The sequence below is a fragment of the Callorhinchus milii genome, unplaced genomic scaffold (assembly GCF_018977255.1).
Source record: "Callorhinchus milii isolate IMCB2004 unplaced genomic scaffold, IMCB_Cmil_1.0 Scaffold13, whole genome shotgun sequence".
Classification (NCBI taxonomy): Eukaryota; Metazoa; Chordata; class Chondrichthyes; order Chimaeriformes; family Callorhinchidae; genus Callorhinchus; species Callorhinchus milii.
Genome location: NW_024704754.1, coordinates 11,789,739 through 11,809,681, shown reverse-complemented (window position 1 = coordinate 11,809,681; position 19,943 = coordinate 11,789,739). Strand labels below are relative to the sequence as shown.

General features: G+C 43.5%; 1 protein-coding gene across 1 annotated transcript in view; it reads right to left on the bottom strand.

Annotated features, from left to right (window-relative positions):
• jakmip2 (janus kinase and microtubule interacting protein 2) overlaps positions 1–19,943 on the bottom strand; it is a 96,964-nt gene that overhangs the window by 31,725 nt on the left and 45,296 nt on the right. The window contains exons 2-4 of the mRNA XM_007891387.2: positions 13,133–13,388; positions 10,731–11,228; positions 4,667–4,882 (exon numbers count right to left, since the gene is read on the bottom strand). Coding sequence (XP_007889578.1) covers positions 4,667–4,882; positions 10,731–11,228; positions 13,133–13,261 — 843 coding nt within the window. The 5' untranslated portion in view covers positions 13,262–13,388. The remainder of the gene's footprint in view (positions 1–4,666; positions 4,883–10,730; positions 11,229–13,132; positions 13,389–19,943) is intronic.

Genomic DNA, 19,943 nt, shown 5'->3' with positions numbered 1-19,943 from the left:
ATGTGGAACTCCAGGATGCTTTGTGTGCTTTGTGTGCCCTGGACACACGTGTGTAGGAAGTGCCTCCAGCTGCTCAAGCTGCAGCTCAGAGTTTCTGAGCTTGAGGAAAGGTTGGTGTCACTACATAGCATACGGGAGGCTGAAGAGTTCAGGGATCAAATGTTTCAGGAGATGGTCATCCCATAGCCACAGAGGGTTCAGAAGGTGAGTGAGTGGGTGACCACCTGGCCTGGTAGGAAGAGGTGACGGGCAGTACAGAAATCCCCTGAGAGTGTGGCATTCACAAACTGGTTCTCTGTACTGAATACCGGTCAGGGTGATGAAACCTCTGGGGAGAAGAGTCAAAAGCAAATGGATGCACAGGGGGACACAGGGAAGAGTTTTAATGCAACTGTCATTGGGGACACAACGGTGAAAGGAGTAGACAGGGGTTTCTGCAACCAAACACATGACTCTCACATGGTATGTTGCCTCCCTTGTGCCAGGGTTGAAGACATCATGGAACGGGTGCAAATGTTCTATAGGGGGAAGGGGAATATCCAGAAGTCATGGTGCATGTTGGAATCCATGACATAGGGGAAAAATGGTCTGAAATCCTATATGGAGAGTATCAGAAGCTGGGAAAAAGCTAAAGAGTAGGACCTCAAAGGTGGTGATCTCTGGATTACTCCCAATGCCTTGTGCAAGAGAGTGTCAAACCAGCAGGATCAAACACATGAATGCATGGCTGGAGAAATGGTGCAGAAAGGAGGGCATCAGGTTCCTGGATCATTGGGACCATTTTTGGGCGCAGGTGGGACCTGTACAAGGTGGATGGGTTACACCTGAACAGGGCTGGCACCAATGTCCTTACAGGGTGGTTAACTAGTGCTGTGGGGAAGGGAATCAGGATGTAGCATTCGAGAGGGCAATCAAGTTACATAGAGGGATGGGAGAGACGAATAGCAAAGCAATAATCCAGAAAAAGGAGGGATTAGATGGGGGAGAAATGCAGCACAGACTAAATTGGTCTTGGAGTGCATGTGCGTAAATACACGGAGTGTGACAAATAAGATTGTGAGCTGCGGCTCAAGTTACCACATGGGGTTATGATGTAGTGACAATAATGGAGTCCTGGCTCAAACAAGGGCAGGAATGGGAGTTGAATATTCCTGACTACAATGCATTCAGGAGGGTCAAGGAAGGAAAAAAGGGAGGGAGTGGCAATATTGATTAAAGATACAGTTACGGCCCTGAAAAGGGACAATGTGTTAGAAGGTCCAAAAAGAAAATCTATTTGGTTAGAGTTAAGGAACAGAAAAGGAGCTGTTACTCTGTTAAGTGTTCACTATAGATCACCAAATAGCGGGAAGGAGATAAATGACCAAATCTGCAAGCAGCTTTCAGAAAGATACAAAACCAATAGAGTAGTGCTAATGGGGGACTTCAATTATCCTAACATAGACTGGGAAAATAACGGTGTGAAGAGCAAGGAGGGGGAGGATTCCTGAAATGTGCGCAGGATAATTTTCTGGATCAGTATGTTTCCAGCTCAATGGGGAAGGAAGCAGTTTTGGAATTACTTCTGGGGAATGAAGTGGAGCAGGTTTCAGTAGGAGAGGAACTGGACAACAATGATCACAACATCATTAGGTTTAGAGTACTTATGGAAAGGGACAAGGAACAATCAAAGGTGAAGATACTCAACTAGAAGAGGTATAATTTCAGTGATTTAAAAAGGGACCTAGCCAAGATGGACTGGAAAGAAAAATTGGCAGGTAAAACAACTAACAAGCAATGGAAAAATCTTCAAGGAGATAGTTTGGGCACAGAACAAATACATTCCCACAAAAGGGAAAGGTAGGGCATCCAAACCTCCCTGGATGATTGAGGAAATTGGGATTAAAATAAAACAGAAAAAGGTGGCTTATGATAAATGTCAGGTCCAAAATACAGAAGCTAATCAAATAGAACATAGAAAGTACAGAGGAGAACTGAAAAAAGGAAATAAGAGGCGCAAAGAGATTGCATGAAAAAAGATTAGTGGGTAACATAAAAGGGAACCGTAAACAACAACAACAAAATTAAATTTATAGAGCGCCTTTCACGTCGGGAGGACATCCCAAGGTACTGGACAGTCGGGACAGGATCCGAGCATGGGGAAGGGGTGGGGGAAGGCAGAGAGGTGTGAGGGTGACTGAAGGCACGATCGACGAGAAGGGTCTTGAGACCGGCCTTGAAAGAGGCAAGGGAGGAAGCGAGGCGAAGGGACCGTGAGATGGAATTCCAGAGTGTGGGGGCAGAGAGGCTGAAAGCCCAGCCATCGATGGTAGGGCAGGGAGACATGGAGCAGGCCGGAGCCTGATGAATGGAGTGAGCAGACAGGTTGGCAGGGAGTCAGCTGATCAGAGAGGTAGGAGGGGGCAAGGCCACAGATGGCCTTGAAAGTGAGGACGAGGATCTTGAATTCGATCCTCTGAGGGATGGGGAGCCAGTGGAGTCGGGCGAGGGTGGGAGTGATGGGGTCACGGAACCTGGTGAGCGAGAGTACATGAGCTGCAGAGTTTTGGATGATCTGCAGCTTGTGAAGGGAAGAGTTGGGAAGGCCGAGGAGAAGCAAATTTCTAGAATCGAGCCTTGATGTGACAAATGGGTGGATAAGGGTTTCGGCAGCCTGAGGGGTGAGGCAGTGGCAGAATCTGTCAATGTTGCGGAGGTGGTGGTAGGCAATGCCGGTCATGGCGCAGACATGGGGGAGAAGGTAAGGTATTTTATAAGCATATAAAGAATAAAAGGTTAGTCAAAGGTAGGGTGGGGCCCATTAGGGGCAAAAGAGGAAATCGTTTTGTGGAGGCAGAGGGCATGGCTGATGTACTGAATGAGTACTTTGCATCTCTCTTCACAAAAGAAGAGGATGCAGAAAATGCCACAGTATCAGGGGAGAGGGTAGAGACATTGGATAGGATAAGAATAAATAGAGAAGAGGCACTCAAAAGGTGCTCAAGGTAGATAAGTCACCCGGTCCAGACGAGATGCATCCTGAGTTACTGAGGGAAGTAAGGGTAGAAATAGTGGAAGCTCTGGCCACAATCTTTCAATCCTTGGACACTGGGGTGGTGCCAGAGGACTGGAAGGATGGAATGTTACTCCCTTGTACAAAAGGGGCAGAAGGATGAACCCGGGAACTACAGGCCAGTCAGCCTAACGTCAGGAGTGGGAAAACTTCTAGAGACTATAATCCGGGACAAAATAAATTTTCACTTAAGAAAATATGGGTTAATAAAGGACAGCCAACATGGATTTGTTAAAGGCAAATCGTGTCTAACAAACCTGATAAGAGTTTTTGATGAAGTAACGGAGAGGGTGGATGAAGGTAATGCAGTTGATGTAGTTTATATGGATTTTCAAAAGGCGTTTGATAAAGTGCCACATAAGAGACTTGTAACCAAAATAGAAGCCCACGGTATTAAAGGGACAGTGGCAGCATGGACACAGAACTGGCTGGGAGACAGAAAGTAGAGAGAGATGGTGACTGGTGTGCAATGGGATCCCCCAGGGGTCAGTATTGGGACCACTGCTGTTTTTGCTCTATATAAATGACCTGGACTTGGGTATAGGGAGTACAATTTCCAAGTTTGCAGATGATACTAAACTAGGAAAAGTAATAAACAGTGAGGAGGATAGTAGCAGACTGCAAATGGACATAGACAGACTGGTAACATGGGCAGACACGTGGCAGATGAAGCTTAATGTGGAGAAATGCAAAGTGATGTATTTTGGAAGGAAGAATGAGGAGAGGCAATATAAGCTGATGGTACAATCTTAAAGAGAGTGCAGGAACAGAGAGACCTGGGGGTTCATATAAGTAAATCTTTGTAGGTGGCAGACAGGTAGATAAAGCTGTAGGTAAAAAGCATACAGGATAGTAGGCTTTATAAATAAGGGCATAGAATACAAAAGTCAGGAAGTTATGCTGAACTTTTATAAAACACTGGTTAGGCCTCAGGAAGAGTACTGTGTTCAGTTCTGAGCACCACATTTTAGGAAAGATGTCAAGGCACTGGAGAGGATGCAGAGGAGATTTACCAGGATAGTACCAGGAATGAGGAACTTCAGTTATGAGGAGAAGCTAGACAGGCTAGGATTATTCTCCTTGGAGCAGAGAAGATTAAGAGAGGACTGAAAAGAAGTTTTCAAAATGGTGAGGGAACTTGATAGGGTGAACAAGGAGAAACTATTTCCACTGGCGGGTGGGTCAGTAACCCGAGGGTACTGATTTAAAACAAACAGAGGGGAGGTGAGGAGACATTTTCTTCACACAGCGAGTAGTTCGGATCTGGAATGCTTTGCCTGAAAGGGTGGTGGAAGTTAATTCGCTAACAACTTTTAAGAGAGAAGTAGATAATCATTTGGGGAGGACAAGTCTGTAGGACTGTGGGGAGAGAGCGGGGGAATGGGATTGATTTGTATAGTACTGCCCTCTTTTAAGAGCCGGCACAAACATGATGGGCCAAATGGCCTCCTTATGTGCTGTATAATTCTATGATTCTATAATTCTCTATAATCTTAATGTTTATGACGATGTCTTCAAGGCTATTAAAATTTCAGGCGTTAGATATTTAATCTCTACTTGTGTCTTGTGAAAGCAGCTTAGATTCAGACAATGCTCTGCGTTTGTGGTGCTCACCGGACTGCCTGGGTGGTCCATGCCATCCCGTGCACTGCCTGGCACCTCCCGCTTGGGGCTGCTCATGATCATGTTACATTCTGCCTCCTTCACAAGGAAGAGCTGCTCATCCAGAGCCTCCTTCTGCAGCTGGAGCTTCTGTGCATATCCTGCCTGCACCTCTAGGTCCTTCTCCAGTGAAAAGATGGTTCTGTCTTTAGATTTTATTTCATCCATCTTAAAATACACACAAAAAAGACAGATGTTAAATGCTGGTATGAGCAAAGGCTTTTCCTTTGACGTTTACACCCATCGATCAGAGGCATTATGTATATTATTAAACTATGTGTAAATACTTGCCCACAACAACAACAACGAAATTACATTTGTATAGAGCCTTTCACGTTGGGAGGATGTCCCAAGGCGCTGCACAGACAGTTACGGATCTGAGCTGGGGGTTGGGATCGGGGAGGGTGGAGGTCAGGCGAGGAAGCAAGGAGCTCGAAAGCACGGTCGAAGAGGAGGGTCTTGAGATGGGTCTTGAAGGTGGCAAGGGAGGGGGCGAGGCGCAGGGACTGTGGGATGGCGTTGCAGAGGGTGGGGGTAGAGTGGCAGAAGGCCCCATAATAATAATTCACAGAGAGAATTATAGGTGCCCTTAATCATTAACAACCAATGAAGGGGATTGTTTTTAATTACTCAGATAATAAATCAGTTGTTTTATTGTAAACAACCCTTTTGTATACAGTGTTTGCATATAATACACCTGTATAGTACAGTATGATGCTGATATATGACCATGTAAATATTAAAAGCTGTTTCTTTATTAGCAGCTCCTTCTCCTGCTTCTATCCGTTTACTCTCTGACATTAGTTACCCACCTGTTTCAGTTGGCAGCTTTACAATTCTGAAACTGCTTCAAAAACTACTCATTTGATAGCTATATTATGCAGCAACTGGGGTTAGAATATGCTGTTTGTTTCCTGAACCTAGACTTAAATACAATTTAAAAGCCTTCACCCTCTCTCCATCCCTCTATGGGTCAGGAGCTGGACTAATAGAAAAGTGGGGCCGCAGAATCTGTGACAAACCTGCTAGAAATGTAGTTTCTACAAATGTAGATAATAATAATAATAATCCTTGCATTTGATATAGTGCTTTCCACATCTTCTAGACTTCTCAAAGCGCTTCACAGAATATGCTGTAAAGTGAATTGATTGTATATTTGTGGGCGAAATGCGGCAGCCAATTGCGCACAGCAGTGTCCACAAACAGTTGTGGATTGAAAATGACCAATTTATTATTGCTTTTTTGTTTTGGAGGGATTATTATTAGGCGTGTGGAGTAAGGAAACTTGCCCAACGTTTTGCCCTGCCTGGAATTGAACCCCGGTGTCTCACTTGCAAGGCGAGTGCTCTAACCACTGAGCTACAGAACTCCAATTATTTGGGGAGCCGAAGTTTGCAGGGCTATGGGGAGAGCGTGGGGGAGTGGGATTGAATTGGATAGCTCTTTTCAAAGAGCTGGCACAAGCTCTGCTGTGTAATTCTATGATTCTATGGTTCTGGCCCGCTGTTTACCTGACGTCTGTGGGTGGAGCGGCTACGGACGCTCAGGCGCAATGTGCCTCAAGCAGCAAATGGGCTTTACTCAGAGGCCTGCTGTTATGATTGTCTGTGTCAATGCTCGATTACGGGAACTCCCTCCTCATCGGCCTTCCCAACTCTTCCCTTCACAAGCTGCAGATCATCCAAAACTCTGAAGCTCGTGTACTCTCGAGCACCAGGTTCCGGGACCCCATCACTCCCACCCTCGCCCGGCTCCACTGGCTCCCCATCCCCCAGAGGATCGAGTTCAAGATCCTCGTCCTCACCTTTAAGGCCATCCATGGCTTTGCCCCCTCCTACCTCTCTGACCTACTGACTCCCTACCAACCTGCCCGCTCCCTCCGTTCAGCGGGCTCCGGTCTGCTCCATGTCTCCCGCCTGACACGCCCTCCCATCAGTGGCCGGGCTTTCGGCCTCTCTGCCCCCACACTCTGGAACTCCATCCCATGGTCCCTTCGCCTCGCTTCCTCCCTTGCCTCCTTCAAGGTCGGTCTCAAGACCCTTCTCTTCGACCGTGCCTTTGGTCTCCCTCCCACCTCTCTGCCCTCCCTCACCCTACACCACCCCTCCCCCATACCGGGCCCTGACATCTGACCGTTCAGCTCTTTGGAACGTTCTCCCGACATGAAAGGTGCTCTATAAATGTAATTGTTGTTGTTGTTTTCTGTGTGTGTGTCTGTGTGAGTGTGTCTTTCTATAAGCATTTATGAGTGTGTCTGTGCGTCTTTCTCTCTCTGTTTGTGAGTGTCTGTGTGAGTATGTCTGTGTCGCACTCCCTGTGTTTGTGGACATTTGTATAGCGCTTTTCACATCGGTGCGATGTCCCAAGGCGTTGGACAGTCAGTATTTTGGACCTGAGCTGGGGGTCGGGATCAGGGAGGGTGGAGGGCAGTGGGGGGAAGGAGGGTGATCAAAAGCGTTAGTCGAAGAGGAGGGTCTTGAGATGGGTCTCGAATGAGGCAAGGGAGGGGACAAGGCGGAGGGACTGCGGGATGGAGTTCCAGAGTGGCAGAAGACCCGCCTGCCAATGGTGGGGTGGGTGAGGAGAGGGAAGTGATGCAGGCTGAAGCACGCTGAACAGAGGGAGCAGGGAGCATGGTAGGGGGTTGGGTTGCAGAGCTAGTGGGGAGCAAGACCATGGAGGGATTTGAAGGTGAGGAACAGAATCTTGAACTGGATCCTCTGTGTGATGGGAAGCCAATGGAGTCGGGCGAGGATGGGGTTGATAAGGTCATGGAGCCTGGTGTGGGAGAGGACATGGGCAGCAGAGTTTTAGATGATCTGCAGCCTATGGAGGAAGGAGTTGAGGAGGCTGACAAGCATTGAGTTTACATAGTAAAGCTTGGATGGAATGAATGTGTGTATGTGGGTTTCAATGGTCTGTGGTATGAGACAATGGCGGAGCCGGGCGATGTTGCAGAGATGGGGGAAGGCAGAGTGGGTCATGGCACCGATGTGGAGTAGAAAGGATAGTTGAGGGTCAAACAAGACACCAAGGTTCCGGACTGGCTCAGTGAGGTGGAGGGTGCATCCTTGGTTGGTGCTGCTATTAGTGCCTGAGGTGAGGAGGTGCTGACGGGAGCCAATCAGGAGGGCCTCGGTCTTGTTGACATTCAACTGAAGAAAGTTAACTCTCATCCAGGATTTGATGTCTGACAGACATTCTGTCAGGACAGCAGTGGTCCTGGTTTCAAGGGTGGAGGTGGAGAGGTCAGTTTGGTGTCATCCGCATACATGTGGAAGTTGACCCCATATCTGCAGATGATATCACCAAAAGGGAGCATATAGATATTGATGAGGAGGGGAACAAGAACAGAGCCCTGAGGAATGCCGCACGAGACGGTGCAGGGGCTAGAGGAGAAACCGTTTTGGAGATGAAGTGGAGACGGCGTGAAAGGTATGATCTGAACCAGTCAAGGACAGAGCCGTGAAGGTTGAGGTTGGAGATGGGGCAGTAGTTTAAGAGCAGTGATGGGTCCAGTGAGGTTTTTTTTAAGGATAGGAATGATGACGGCCATTTTTAAAGGGGTGGAAACAGTACCAGTGGACAGGGAGAGGTTTATGATGTCTGTGAGTAGAGAGGGGCAAGGAGGTGGAGCTGGGACGTAAGGAGAAGGGTAGGGATGGGGTCGAGGGAGCTGGTGGTTGGTTTCATGCGGGTTATAGTGGTGGTGAGAGAGGAGTGGGAGACAGGTTCGAAGTTGTGGAGGGAGGGATGGGAAGGGGCTGGGGTAAGAGGGTGAAATGGGGAGAGGTGAGTAGATTGAGGGGCGAGGCAGCTGAGCGGATCCCCTCAAAATTCTCTCTCTGAGAATGTGTGTCTCTGTCTGTGTCTGCGAGTGTGTGTGTGTTTCACAACCAGAGGACATGGCCTGTGATTGAAGGGGGATAAATTCAGAAGGAATCTATGCAAACACTATTTCAGTGAGCGAATAGTGAACCTGTGGAACAGGCTCCCGAGGGAGACAGTTGAAGCAGGAAATGTTGATTCTTTCAAACACAGATTAGATAGTTTTCTTTTAGGAAATAACATTATGAGATATAGTACATCGGTAGTTTGGGACATATGTTCATGTGACCACCAGGAAGGTGAAAGGCGAACCAAATGGACCTTGGTCTCTTTTCGTCTAGCATTTCTCATGTCCTTATGTACGTTTCTGTCTTTGAGTGTGTGTGTCTCTCTCTGTGTCTCTGAGTGTGTGTATCTCTCTCTCTGTCTGTGAGTGTGTGTCCCTGTCTGTGTCTCTGAGTGTGTGTGTCTCTCTCCCTGGGTCTGTGTGCGGTGCTGGGCCCTGAGAGCTCCTGTAGCCTCGCTGGTGTCCCCCCTTACCCCCTCCCCCCCCCCAATAAAGGCCACACAGTTTATGCTGAAGAAACAACTCCCTGCCATTTGCTGCAAAATTTGCCAAAAATCTCCCTGCAATTTGGGGCAAATATTTCCACACTTTTCTATTGGCCTAGGTTATGAGCCCAAAATAAAATAATTGAATCCTGTTTCTGTTAAATAATCTACTTTTGCTGTTAGTGGAAATTATGCATCATCCTAACTGCACTTATCTTTCAAATTACGCCCCAATACCTCTAAAGTGTTGAAAATTGTCAAATTGTCCATCCTCTTAAAAAATCTTTCTACAATCATAATCATGAGAATAATTTTTGGAATTGACTTTAAACTGTCGATTTTCTTGCCCTCATGAAGCATCTGAACATTGGTCCTTGGGAATTAAAGGTATTGAGAGAAAAGGTGGAAAATTGGATTAAAAGATCTGCCCCATTCTAATAAAATCTAATGGCCTTCTCCTATTCCTGTGTATTGTTATTGTTGTTATGTACTTTTGACAATTTGATATCTTATTTGTTATTGCCCTGGGCTCCTCCTTTGACAGGTCTGTCCTTGTAAATATATCACTTTCTTATGATCTTCCACCAAAGCTATCACTTGCTTTCACATATCTGCCTGGTTCATCATGTTTTTTTCCATCATCACTGGACCTCTCTAAGTAAGTGCATGCTTAATGTCTGTCCAGATTCTGGAATGATAAGACAAAGGTTGCAAGTGTGCCATTTCTTCCACAAATACCAGGGCTTTTGAAGATATGTCCACAAGTTAAACCAAACTCCTACATTCTGCTGATTTTGGAATAACAATTAAATACAAAAAAAGTCACTATGTCCAGGTCTGATCCACACTTCTGAGAGACATAGGAACAAAGAAGATTAAATCAGGCACCACACTGCAGCTTCAAAAGTAGGACATATTTATGTGCAACCCCCATTCTATTTTTACAGGCAGGAAAAGAAACCTCATGATTCAGGTAATTGTTTCAACATTGGTTTTAATTTTCAAAGTGCATCTCCAACCACCTTCCCACCAGTTTCACCTCACAACAAACTGGGAATCCGAGTTGCAGATGTTGGTTCTTGCCTCAGTTGTGATTTCTAAGTATGCACTTACCTTCATCAACTGAGTAAAGATTAGTTTCACCAATAAATGTCACAGAACATGCTCTGTAATTGATAGAAAATCTTGGTTTGAATGGATTAGTGAAAATACAGCTTTAGGTCATATTTTGCTTTCTGCTCAAAACTATCACAAGTTGCATGATTCACCACAATTTTATCAGCAGAAGAGGGCATAGTCCAGATGACCTTTAAATGTCTGTGTAATAATGATAAGAGGTGGGCGCAAAGAGTTAACATTGTAGTTTATCGGAATTTATGCTTATTGTATTTTGATTGTTTGAGAATACAATGTCACTAATAGCATTAGCCCTGTGATGTGTTTCTTTTGGACAAATGGTCACCTCAATGCTTAGAAGTTTAGGAAGTTAAAAAGCATAAAATGAACAATGGGAAACAGCACAAAACTGGGGGATTTTGCAAGTCTATTATATTGTGAGCAAAAATAAAAATGACAATAGCATCTTCCTTTTAAACTTTACCCGCAATATCAATGTTAGGGAGTCACTGCCACTCACCAATCTTCGGATATCCCTTTCACACTCCCATTTGATTTTGCTTATGGCCTCTTGGTGGGAGTGATGCTCACTGCGCAGATTGCCTGCTTTTATCTTATCCGATTGAATCATGTTGTTCAGTGCCTCATCCACCTGCTTCTTGGATGATTTCAGTTCATGGATTTCCTGTAAAAGTTTAAGGCGCTCGGAGTCAAATGCTTTCCTGGCCTCATCCCGGGCCTCGTTGGTTAAGGCTGTTCTTACTTTGTCACTGCTGCCATCTCGCAGCGAGTTCACAAGTGACTTTAGTCGCTGAATCTCATGGTCTTTGATTTTATTCAAACGAGCCAATTCCTGCTCATGTTGCTTGATCAGTGTCTCTCGAACAGACTGCAGCTCTTTCATCTTATCCTCGTGCAGCTTGCTTTTCAGATCCGTCACCGTTGCCGTGTGCTTGTGCTGCTCCTGCTCTCGTATTCGCTTAGCCTCTTGCACCTTTTCTCGTTCAAGCTTGCTCACCTACAAATAGAGCACACAAAGCATAGGCCAACAGATCAAAAACTCTTCTGTGGGGGAAATACGTGAAGCCCTCAGGCGCCCTTGAGCAATTGTGGCAAACGAGATGTCTGCATAGTCATTTCACTCATCTGAATGAAGCTTTCATCTTTTCAGAGTGAACCACAACAAAGGTTGACAGGCAGACAATGCAAGGTGCCAACAATTGGAAGGAGTGAGTGACTTAATGGGTAAGATGTACTCTCATTCTTGAAGTGAGCAAGAAGTCAAAACAGAGTGGTATAAAGTGACCCAAGAGGTTCCTGTTACATGATTTAAATTACATTATTCATCAGCTTTCATCATCAGACAGAGCATTTATTAAATGAGTCATTAGGCTGTCTGCTGGCAATGCTAAATGCTGCAAAATATTGCTTTCTTCTGGAGTCGTAATATTTTTCCATGTTCTTGTATATAAATAGTGAAAGTCATTTGCTTGGGATGAGATATGGGAGGAGGGGGTCAGAGGGCAGGGTTCTTTGCTGAGTGGCTGGTAATAAGTTGAATAGGACCAGTATTTTTTCTCAGTGCCTGTCCTAACACTCTAATGTAGATTATAAATTCAGTATCAGCTGAAACCAAACTCAACCCAAAAAGTAGTCTGCATCTCTGTTCTGTCTCAGATGGGATATATTGCTTCTATATACCATTCTCCCGACTGCCTGAATTGGATTGACAAGGTTTGTGTAATTGAGCGACTTAGAAAGACAATAGTCCTGGAAGTTGGTCTGGTACTCTTTGGTTGGAGTTGAGCACTTTGATTATTTATGTAAGTGAGCAAAAATGATAACTTGAAGAAAGCTGATTAGCTTTCAGTGAAATACTGGCTTTATAGTATTCACTGAATAGAGACTCAAATAAGCAAAACATCCCATCAAAAGAGACTGCTCACATCTGTCTTAATATCCCACAACCTCCTCTAAGACATGTATTACTTTTTTGAATATATCCGGAACAATTCAAGAATAAAAAAAGACTATTTCTCATCCATTAACTAACTGCAGTGCAATCTTACACTATTTTAAAGCTGTCAATAATTTAGCTTACTTTGCCTTTATTAGTGAGATGCCCTCAATATTGTTTGGGATTTGGCCGCCAACAGTTTCAAATAGAAAAGACTGAAAGAGTGTTAATAATAATAAATCTAATAATACTTGATTTGTTACAGCATCTTATCACATCAAATCATCTCAAAACCCTTCAGAATTTTTCTTTAAAATGTAGCAACTTATATTTGAAGATGAACAAGGCAGCAAATTTACAACACACCAATATCCTGTAAATAGCCATGAAATGAATGATCATTTTTTTAAAATCCTATTGGCCAGGAAACCAGGAGAAACTCCCTTCTCTTTTCAAATAATGCCATGAGATCTTTAACATCCATGCAGATGGGACCTCGGTTTGATGTCTCAAAGTGAATCGCCCTCATTACTGACATACCACAAGGTGAGATTCAGCCAGGACTTTCACACCACAGCAACAAGAAAAGAATATTAAAGATTAAAAAAAAACGTCAGCAAAGGAATGGGATTTAATTTAGTAATTCATGTAGAGAAGGAAATCAGACTTGATGGGCAGAAGGGACCCTATTTCTGGGGTCTAAATAGGAACATGTGAACAGTAGGCCATTCTTAGTAACCATACATTGTTCAGAGAAGCACTTGAGAAACTCCACATTTTCTAAACAATTACTCACAGAAGTTAGAGATTGACCACAAAGTTAATCTCGAACGTGGATTATATTTGTTTGAGACATTGGGATGAAAGATGTGGTATTCATGATTCATTCGCTCTGTCAAGGTACAAGTTTAGAAATGTGGCAAATTTTAGCCCAGGATTTAACCAGATAAATAGGCATCACCTACCTTGCATTTCTCCTGATGAAGCTCGATTTGTATATCTGTCAGTTTAGTCCTGAGGTCCTCATTAGCAGCCTGCAAGGCTGTAATCAGGGCTTCAGGCTTTTCAGCCTTCCCACGCCCCTTCTTGGACATCTTCAGGGATTCCTTTTATTCCACTCAATTCAAGAATAAATTGCCATTTTATTTAGTGCAAATCCACTCGCACATTGTGTTTCACATTCCTCGCATCTTTCCCATCACCAGTAGGACTGTGCAAGGCCTAGAGTACAGACAAAGGTAATGATGCAGTTAGGATGGAAAACGCAGGTGCATGTTTCTGCATCCATTAGTGATATTACGATAAGTATTGGAAAATTGCTGCCCTTGTGATGATAAGGTGAGTATTTTGATGTGTAATGTGTTATCACTAGTGTGTTCTGATAATTATCACATCATTGATGAGGCTAATCAATACAGTGACTGATCTGCCCCCAACCTCTCTAATTCCTTCACTATTCATTTCCAGATTCCTGTTTTGCTGGTTGGAGGCAATATTAATGACTCCTGTTACAAATTACTGCAAATTAGTTTCTGTCTAACTCACTTACGGAGAGAATGCACACACTTGCTGCAAAACTCCTGTCTGACTTGTGCTAATAGTACTGAGCCAATGATTCTTGTTATGGCAATTTCTTATGTGATTTTTGTTTATTAGTCATACCTTCATCCATCCATCACCATCCAGTTATCAAACAAAACAGCCATTAACTGTCAAATAAAAGAGCAAAGATAGGCAGTAAATATAAACAATCTGTATTTTATTTTTAATTGCGATGATATAGTATGTTATCATACAAAAAGAGAGAAATGTTATGTTAATCAAAGGAAATTTCTAGAAATAGACTAGAAACAGCTGTTGAGAGACACAGGCTAGTTCACTGCCCTTCTATATTTCCTTACATTCTTCATTCCCCTTGAGAAAGTGCTTTACCCAGAGTCAGAAGAGATCGGGAAGTCATTGTGCTGGGAATCACGGATAGATAACACTTTCGCCCACAAAATCCACAGTCAATTCACTTTACAGTATATTCTGTGAAGCGCTTTGAGACATTTCATAGATGTGATAAGGTGCTATATCAAATGCAAAGATTATTATTATTACTTTGAAGCACAGAGCACCAGAATATTTTTGATTGAATCACACGGGATACCTAGTAACAAAGATCGTTAGATTATAAGGCACAGTTTTACTCGCCCAACCATTTCACCTCTTGAACTTAAATCCAGTCTCCTGGATGGATGAAAACTTCCTCTCTACTGGTGGTAGATATCCCAAATGAAATGAAAAAATATTTTAACATTATAGTTGTGACCTTTCATCAGTATTGGACAGCTCTGAAACCCCAAAGTATTACCTAGCCTGTCTCTTGTTATGCATTCCCAGCACTTTCTGGTTTACCTTCAGATTTCTGTCATTTATCTTTTTTCTTTGCATATTGCATATTGTGCCTATGACATCCCAGTCTCAAACTAATTTCACTTCCCTGTTATCCAACTAGTTCTGAGTTGCCCCAAGTCCATTACACAGAACTCTATATTTCAACACCGAACTGGCAGTCTTACTTCAGAGGGACAAAGATTGCTGGTACAGTATATGGAAAGACGTAGTTTGGCAGCAGGGGATATGTATCTGAGATGGAGCTTAATTCTCATTATTATTGTCATTGAAGATCGCTTTTCTCTGTATCTAACCCATGTTTTACCTAAAAAGGGGGCAGGGACAGTAACCACCAATACTGTGTATGTCTTGAATACCACTTAAATTCCAGCGGGACAAGGATTCAGATACAACAACAACAACTTGTATTTACATAGTGCCTTTCACGCGGGGTAGTGTCCCGGACCGCTTACACTTTCTTTGTCACACTCATCAGATTAGCCCTTCCAATATAATTTGTTAGCCAAACTAAACTGTTTCTTCAGCTTTAACTATACAGGATTTTTCTCGGATCATTTTCATTTAGACCACTGTTTGGTCACAATCCCTTGAATCAAACTAACTACAGCTCGAATCCTGGGTCTTGAATCCATAACCTTCTGACCCAGAATCAAGTGTACTGTCCTGCTTGCACAGTGAAGCAGGCTAAGTGTCTATACATCCCTCTCAATTGGAATACATTGTCTAAACTGGAAGTTTGAATTACATAAATTTGTTTTATTTTTATAGCTTTTTACCCTTCAAAATGTCTCAAGAGAAATTATTGTCATGTACAATAACTGCTTTTTGTAGGCAAACATAACAGTTATGATGCACAGTCCAACAATCGGCCAAACAATCGATTGATCTGGAGGGTTGATGACCAGGACATTTCCCTCTTCCAATACTATAAGGAGGTTTTTAATGTCCACCTTCCAGTGTTCAAAATGACTGCTGCTTTCCTAAGAAAAAGTCAATATGAGTGACTGATATTACTGCAAATCTATTTGAGATGTTTCAATAAGGTAAGGAGCTATAAAATTATAAGCTCTTTCTTCATTCTTGTCAATATTCACTGTACAGATATGGATTTTTTTCCAGTTGATGTCTTTTAGAATCCAGCTTCTCTGCTCAGACATAGACCCTCTCTTTAGCTACAGGTCATCTCATTGACCTAAGGTGATCTATTTTGAATGTGAATTGAAGAAGTCTAATTAATAATACAGACAGTGCTGGGGAATTGGAATATCTGTAATATATTTTGCACTCTCATCTTCCACTGAAGACAAGCACAGGGTGCACTAAGGAGAACGATAATGATAAACGTTGGAAAACTGAAAGGAAAAATGGATGAAAACGGAAAGAGAACACGAGTTTATGGAATAGATCTTCTGACCACAGTCTAATGCAACATGTAATAAAATATATTCCAGTTCCTCAGCACTGACGTTATTAAAAAACGGTTTAGGCACAGAAATATATTTTGGTTCAGCTTTTATATGTGTACAGGAAAAATGTTAACAAAATACAAGGTAGATAAGGAGGGGGTGGGAGTTCTACCGTAAGGGTAAAAATACAATCAAAATGTGGCACCATTAACTCCTAAAATCAGATACCTATGGGTGGTGGGGGAGGGGGGGTGACAGAAGAGGTGACAGTCTGGTGACGGTCCAGATGTAATTAACAGTTTTGTGGTTTATTAGAAAATAGACAAGTGGAACTAAAAGTATAAGACATTTAACTTCTCTATTCTTTAAAATCCACTGATGTAAAACTTGCTGATTCACCACTGCCTTATGTTTGCAGTAAATAGACATTGGAGTCTTAGTTCCAATACAATATTGCCTAACATGATTCTTTAATAAGAAATGTAAATGAATGCTCCTTTCAGTCACTAGAAATGCATTACACCAACCCTGCAGAGCTCTGCCCAGTGCACTCTCCTTCCAGAGAAAAGCTCCCGTGGGCTGACGGGAATTCTACAGGGATTCATTATTGGGATTCACATTATGAAAAAATACTGCAAATTAGACTCCAATCCATTTCCCCCAAGTGTACCAGAATATCTAAAACTAATTCTGTTCAATTTTATTTTGTTGACTCTATCAATAGTTATAAGTAATAAGACTTTGGTTCACTTCATTATGGAACATAATGGTTGGATTGGAAACACTGTAATTTCAGCAAAGCTTGCATTTAATAGTAAAGGATTGCGAGTTTTCAAAAGCTCCGAAGGGCAGCTTGATCACAGAGATGATATTGACAACTGGGTGGCAGTGAATGCACTTTGTTTGATTTGACTTGTGTTGCAATATGCATTTACTGCATTCATAGTCACTGGACTTTACAATAAATCCTGTAAAGTGCTTTGCGATGTCTTCCTAATGTAAAAGGCGCCATAACAAAAGTTATTATTAAATGGTGTACTGTGTTAAGCACAGGTAGGGAAGAGATCTTGCTCTTTCCCCCACTGTTAGACAGCTTGCAGGTTCAAAAGATTAGGCTTTGTCTGGCATATGGTCAGGCCCTTGGCAATAATATCATACAGTACCTCAATGACAGACTGAGACATGTAATATCAAAATCTTCAGGTTCAGGAAGCAGAATAACACAACAAAAGACCCATCTACAAAGAGAGCTTCACTCAGACATTGTATGAGGCAGATCAAACACCTCTGCCTGTCATTCCATGGATTAACTCGAGCAATTAAATCTTAAGAGCGCATACATACCAAGAACTAACTGAATTAATCCCCTGATTGACAGGTGAAGTCTTTGATCTGCCACGTAGGGAATCAATCCAATTGCTTGGCAGCTTCAGCTGACAACAATCTTAAATGTTCTTAAGTACACTTCAGCCACAACACTGAGGGAAAATGCTTTGTAAACATAGACACATGAACAAGTGAGAGAAAAGAGAATAAGTGAGAGCCGAGAAACATATTGCTCTCTGAGCCAGACCTACAGCGTGGGTATTATAATGGTAATAATAACAATAATAATGATAATTCTTTTCTTGATATAGGGTCTCATCCCTTTGGAAATACATCTCAAAGTGCACAAAGGATTTACCGTAAAGTGCAGTGACTGTGTTCTTTGTCAATGAATGTAACAACAACTTGCATTTATATAGCACCCTTCATGCAGAGTAGCATCTCAGAGCGCTTAATAATAATTCTTGCATTTGATGTAGCACTTTACCATGTCTTCGAAACATCTCAATGCGCTTCACAGAATATTCTGTAAAGTGAATTGATTGTATATTTTGTGAGCAAAACACGGCAGCCAATTGCACGCAGCAGTGTTCCAAAAACAGTCATGTATTGAGTGACCAAATTTTTTTTCAGGGATTATTATCCCAGAAAACGATCCCTCAATCGACTAACAACCAGGTTTCTACTTAATGCTACGTAAACAAAAGCGTGTGGAATGAGGAAACTTGAGAAAAGAACTCAAAGTTCTGACATGGGGCTTGAATCCACAACCTTCTGATTGAAAGGTGAGAATGCTACCAACTGAGTCAGGCTCATAGCTGGGTATGAAATTTTCAATTCTTTTTATTTTGTGAATTCAATATTAAAATCAGTTTCAAGTAAATTTGGCAACTTTGGTGTTTAAAGCAGCAGAGCCATGTCATTTTTGACCCAAACTTTCTTTACCTCTTATTTTTTCTTACTTTAGTATATTAAAGAAAAGATATAAAATTCCACTGGTTGGTGAAGTTGCTGACCTCAATCTTCGTATCTAAAGGGAATTGTAATGGGAATTTCCCCTTTCAAACCCAGCATCACGGACAGTAATCTGTGGCTCAGCTTTGGCCTCAGTTGTTACCACTCTTGCCTCTGAGTCAGAAGGGTGTGGGTTTAAGCCCTTCATTGGGACTTTGAGTTCATAGTCTAGAGCAGAGGTTCTCAAGAAAAAAAACTTAAGCCTTCCCAAGTTTGCCAAGATGACACAAAGAACCGAAAATCCCATTCTCTGCAAGAATGCGAGCAACAAAGTAATACGGTTACAATAAGAGTATGAGAGTCAAAAGCATCAATTCTACTTCACAAAGCCCCCTCCGTGCTATCCCACACTCTGCCCAAAATGAGCACAAATTGCAGCAGGAAACACTCCAGGAAATCACAACATCAAACAACTACAGATCATGTCAGTACAGTGCCATCTTTTGGATGAGACTTTAAATCAAGGTCGCGTTGCCTGTTCAGTTGGACGTTAAAAATTTCACAGAACTATTGGAAAAGAGAATGGAGTTTCTCCCAATGTTCTGGCTAACAACTCCCCAAATAAAATTGGTCACTCACTTCATGGATGTTTGTAGCCAGTGTCAGTCATGGGCAGATGTGGGGGAGAAAGGACAACTCAAGAGCCAAACAAGACACCCAGGTTCCTGACTGGCTGAGTGAGGTTGAGTGTGCAGCCATGGAGGCTGATGCTGCCAGCACCCGAGGTATAGAGGCGCTGGCACGACCCAATCAGGAGAGCCTCGGTCTTGCTGACTTTCAGCTGGAGAAAGTTGTCCCTCATCCAGGACTTGATGTCGGTCAGGCAGTCGGTCAGGACGCCAGTAGTCCTGGAGTTAAGAGTGGAGGCAGAGAGGTAGAGTTGGGTGTCATCCACATACATGTGGAAATTTACCCCATGTCTGTGGATGACGTCACCAAGGGGGAGCATGTAGAGGGTGAAGAGGGGGGGACCGAGGACAGAGCCCTGAGGAACGCCGCACGAGACGGTGCGGGGGCTGGAGGAGAAGCCGTTAGCTGAGACGAAGTGGAGCCGGTGTGAAAGTTAGGACCTGAACCAGTCACGGACAGAACCTTGGAGGTTGAGGTGGGAGGAGAGGCGGTGGAGGAGGAGGGCTGAATGGTCCACAGTGTCAAAAGCGGCGGAGAGGTCGAGAAGGACGAGGAGGCAGAGGGAGCCCTGGTCAAACATGGTCAGGATGTCATTTTTGACCTTGACCAGAGTAGTTTCTGTGCTGTGCGCAGCACCGAAGCCCGAATTGGAGGGGCTCATGGAGGGAGTGGGAGGAGAGGAAAGAGCAAAGCTGAGAGGCAACAGCTCTTTCAAGGTCCTTGGACAGAAAAGGGAGGTTGAAGATGGGCAGGTAGCTGGATAGTTGTGTTGGGTCAAGGGAAGATTTCTTCAAGGTGGGGGTGATAGTGGTTGTTTGAGAGGGATAGGAACAGTGCCAGATGACAGGGAGAAGTTGAGGATGTCGGCGAGTAATGAGGCAAGGAGGTGGAGCTGGGATTTAAGGAGAGGGGTGGGGATGGGGTCCAGGGAGCAGGTGGTGAGCTTCATGGAGGATATGGTGGTGATGAATAAGGAGGGGGTGACAGGTTCAAAGGTGTG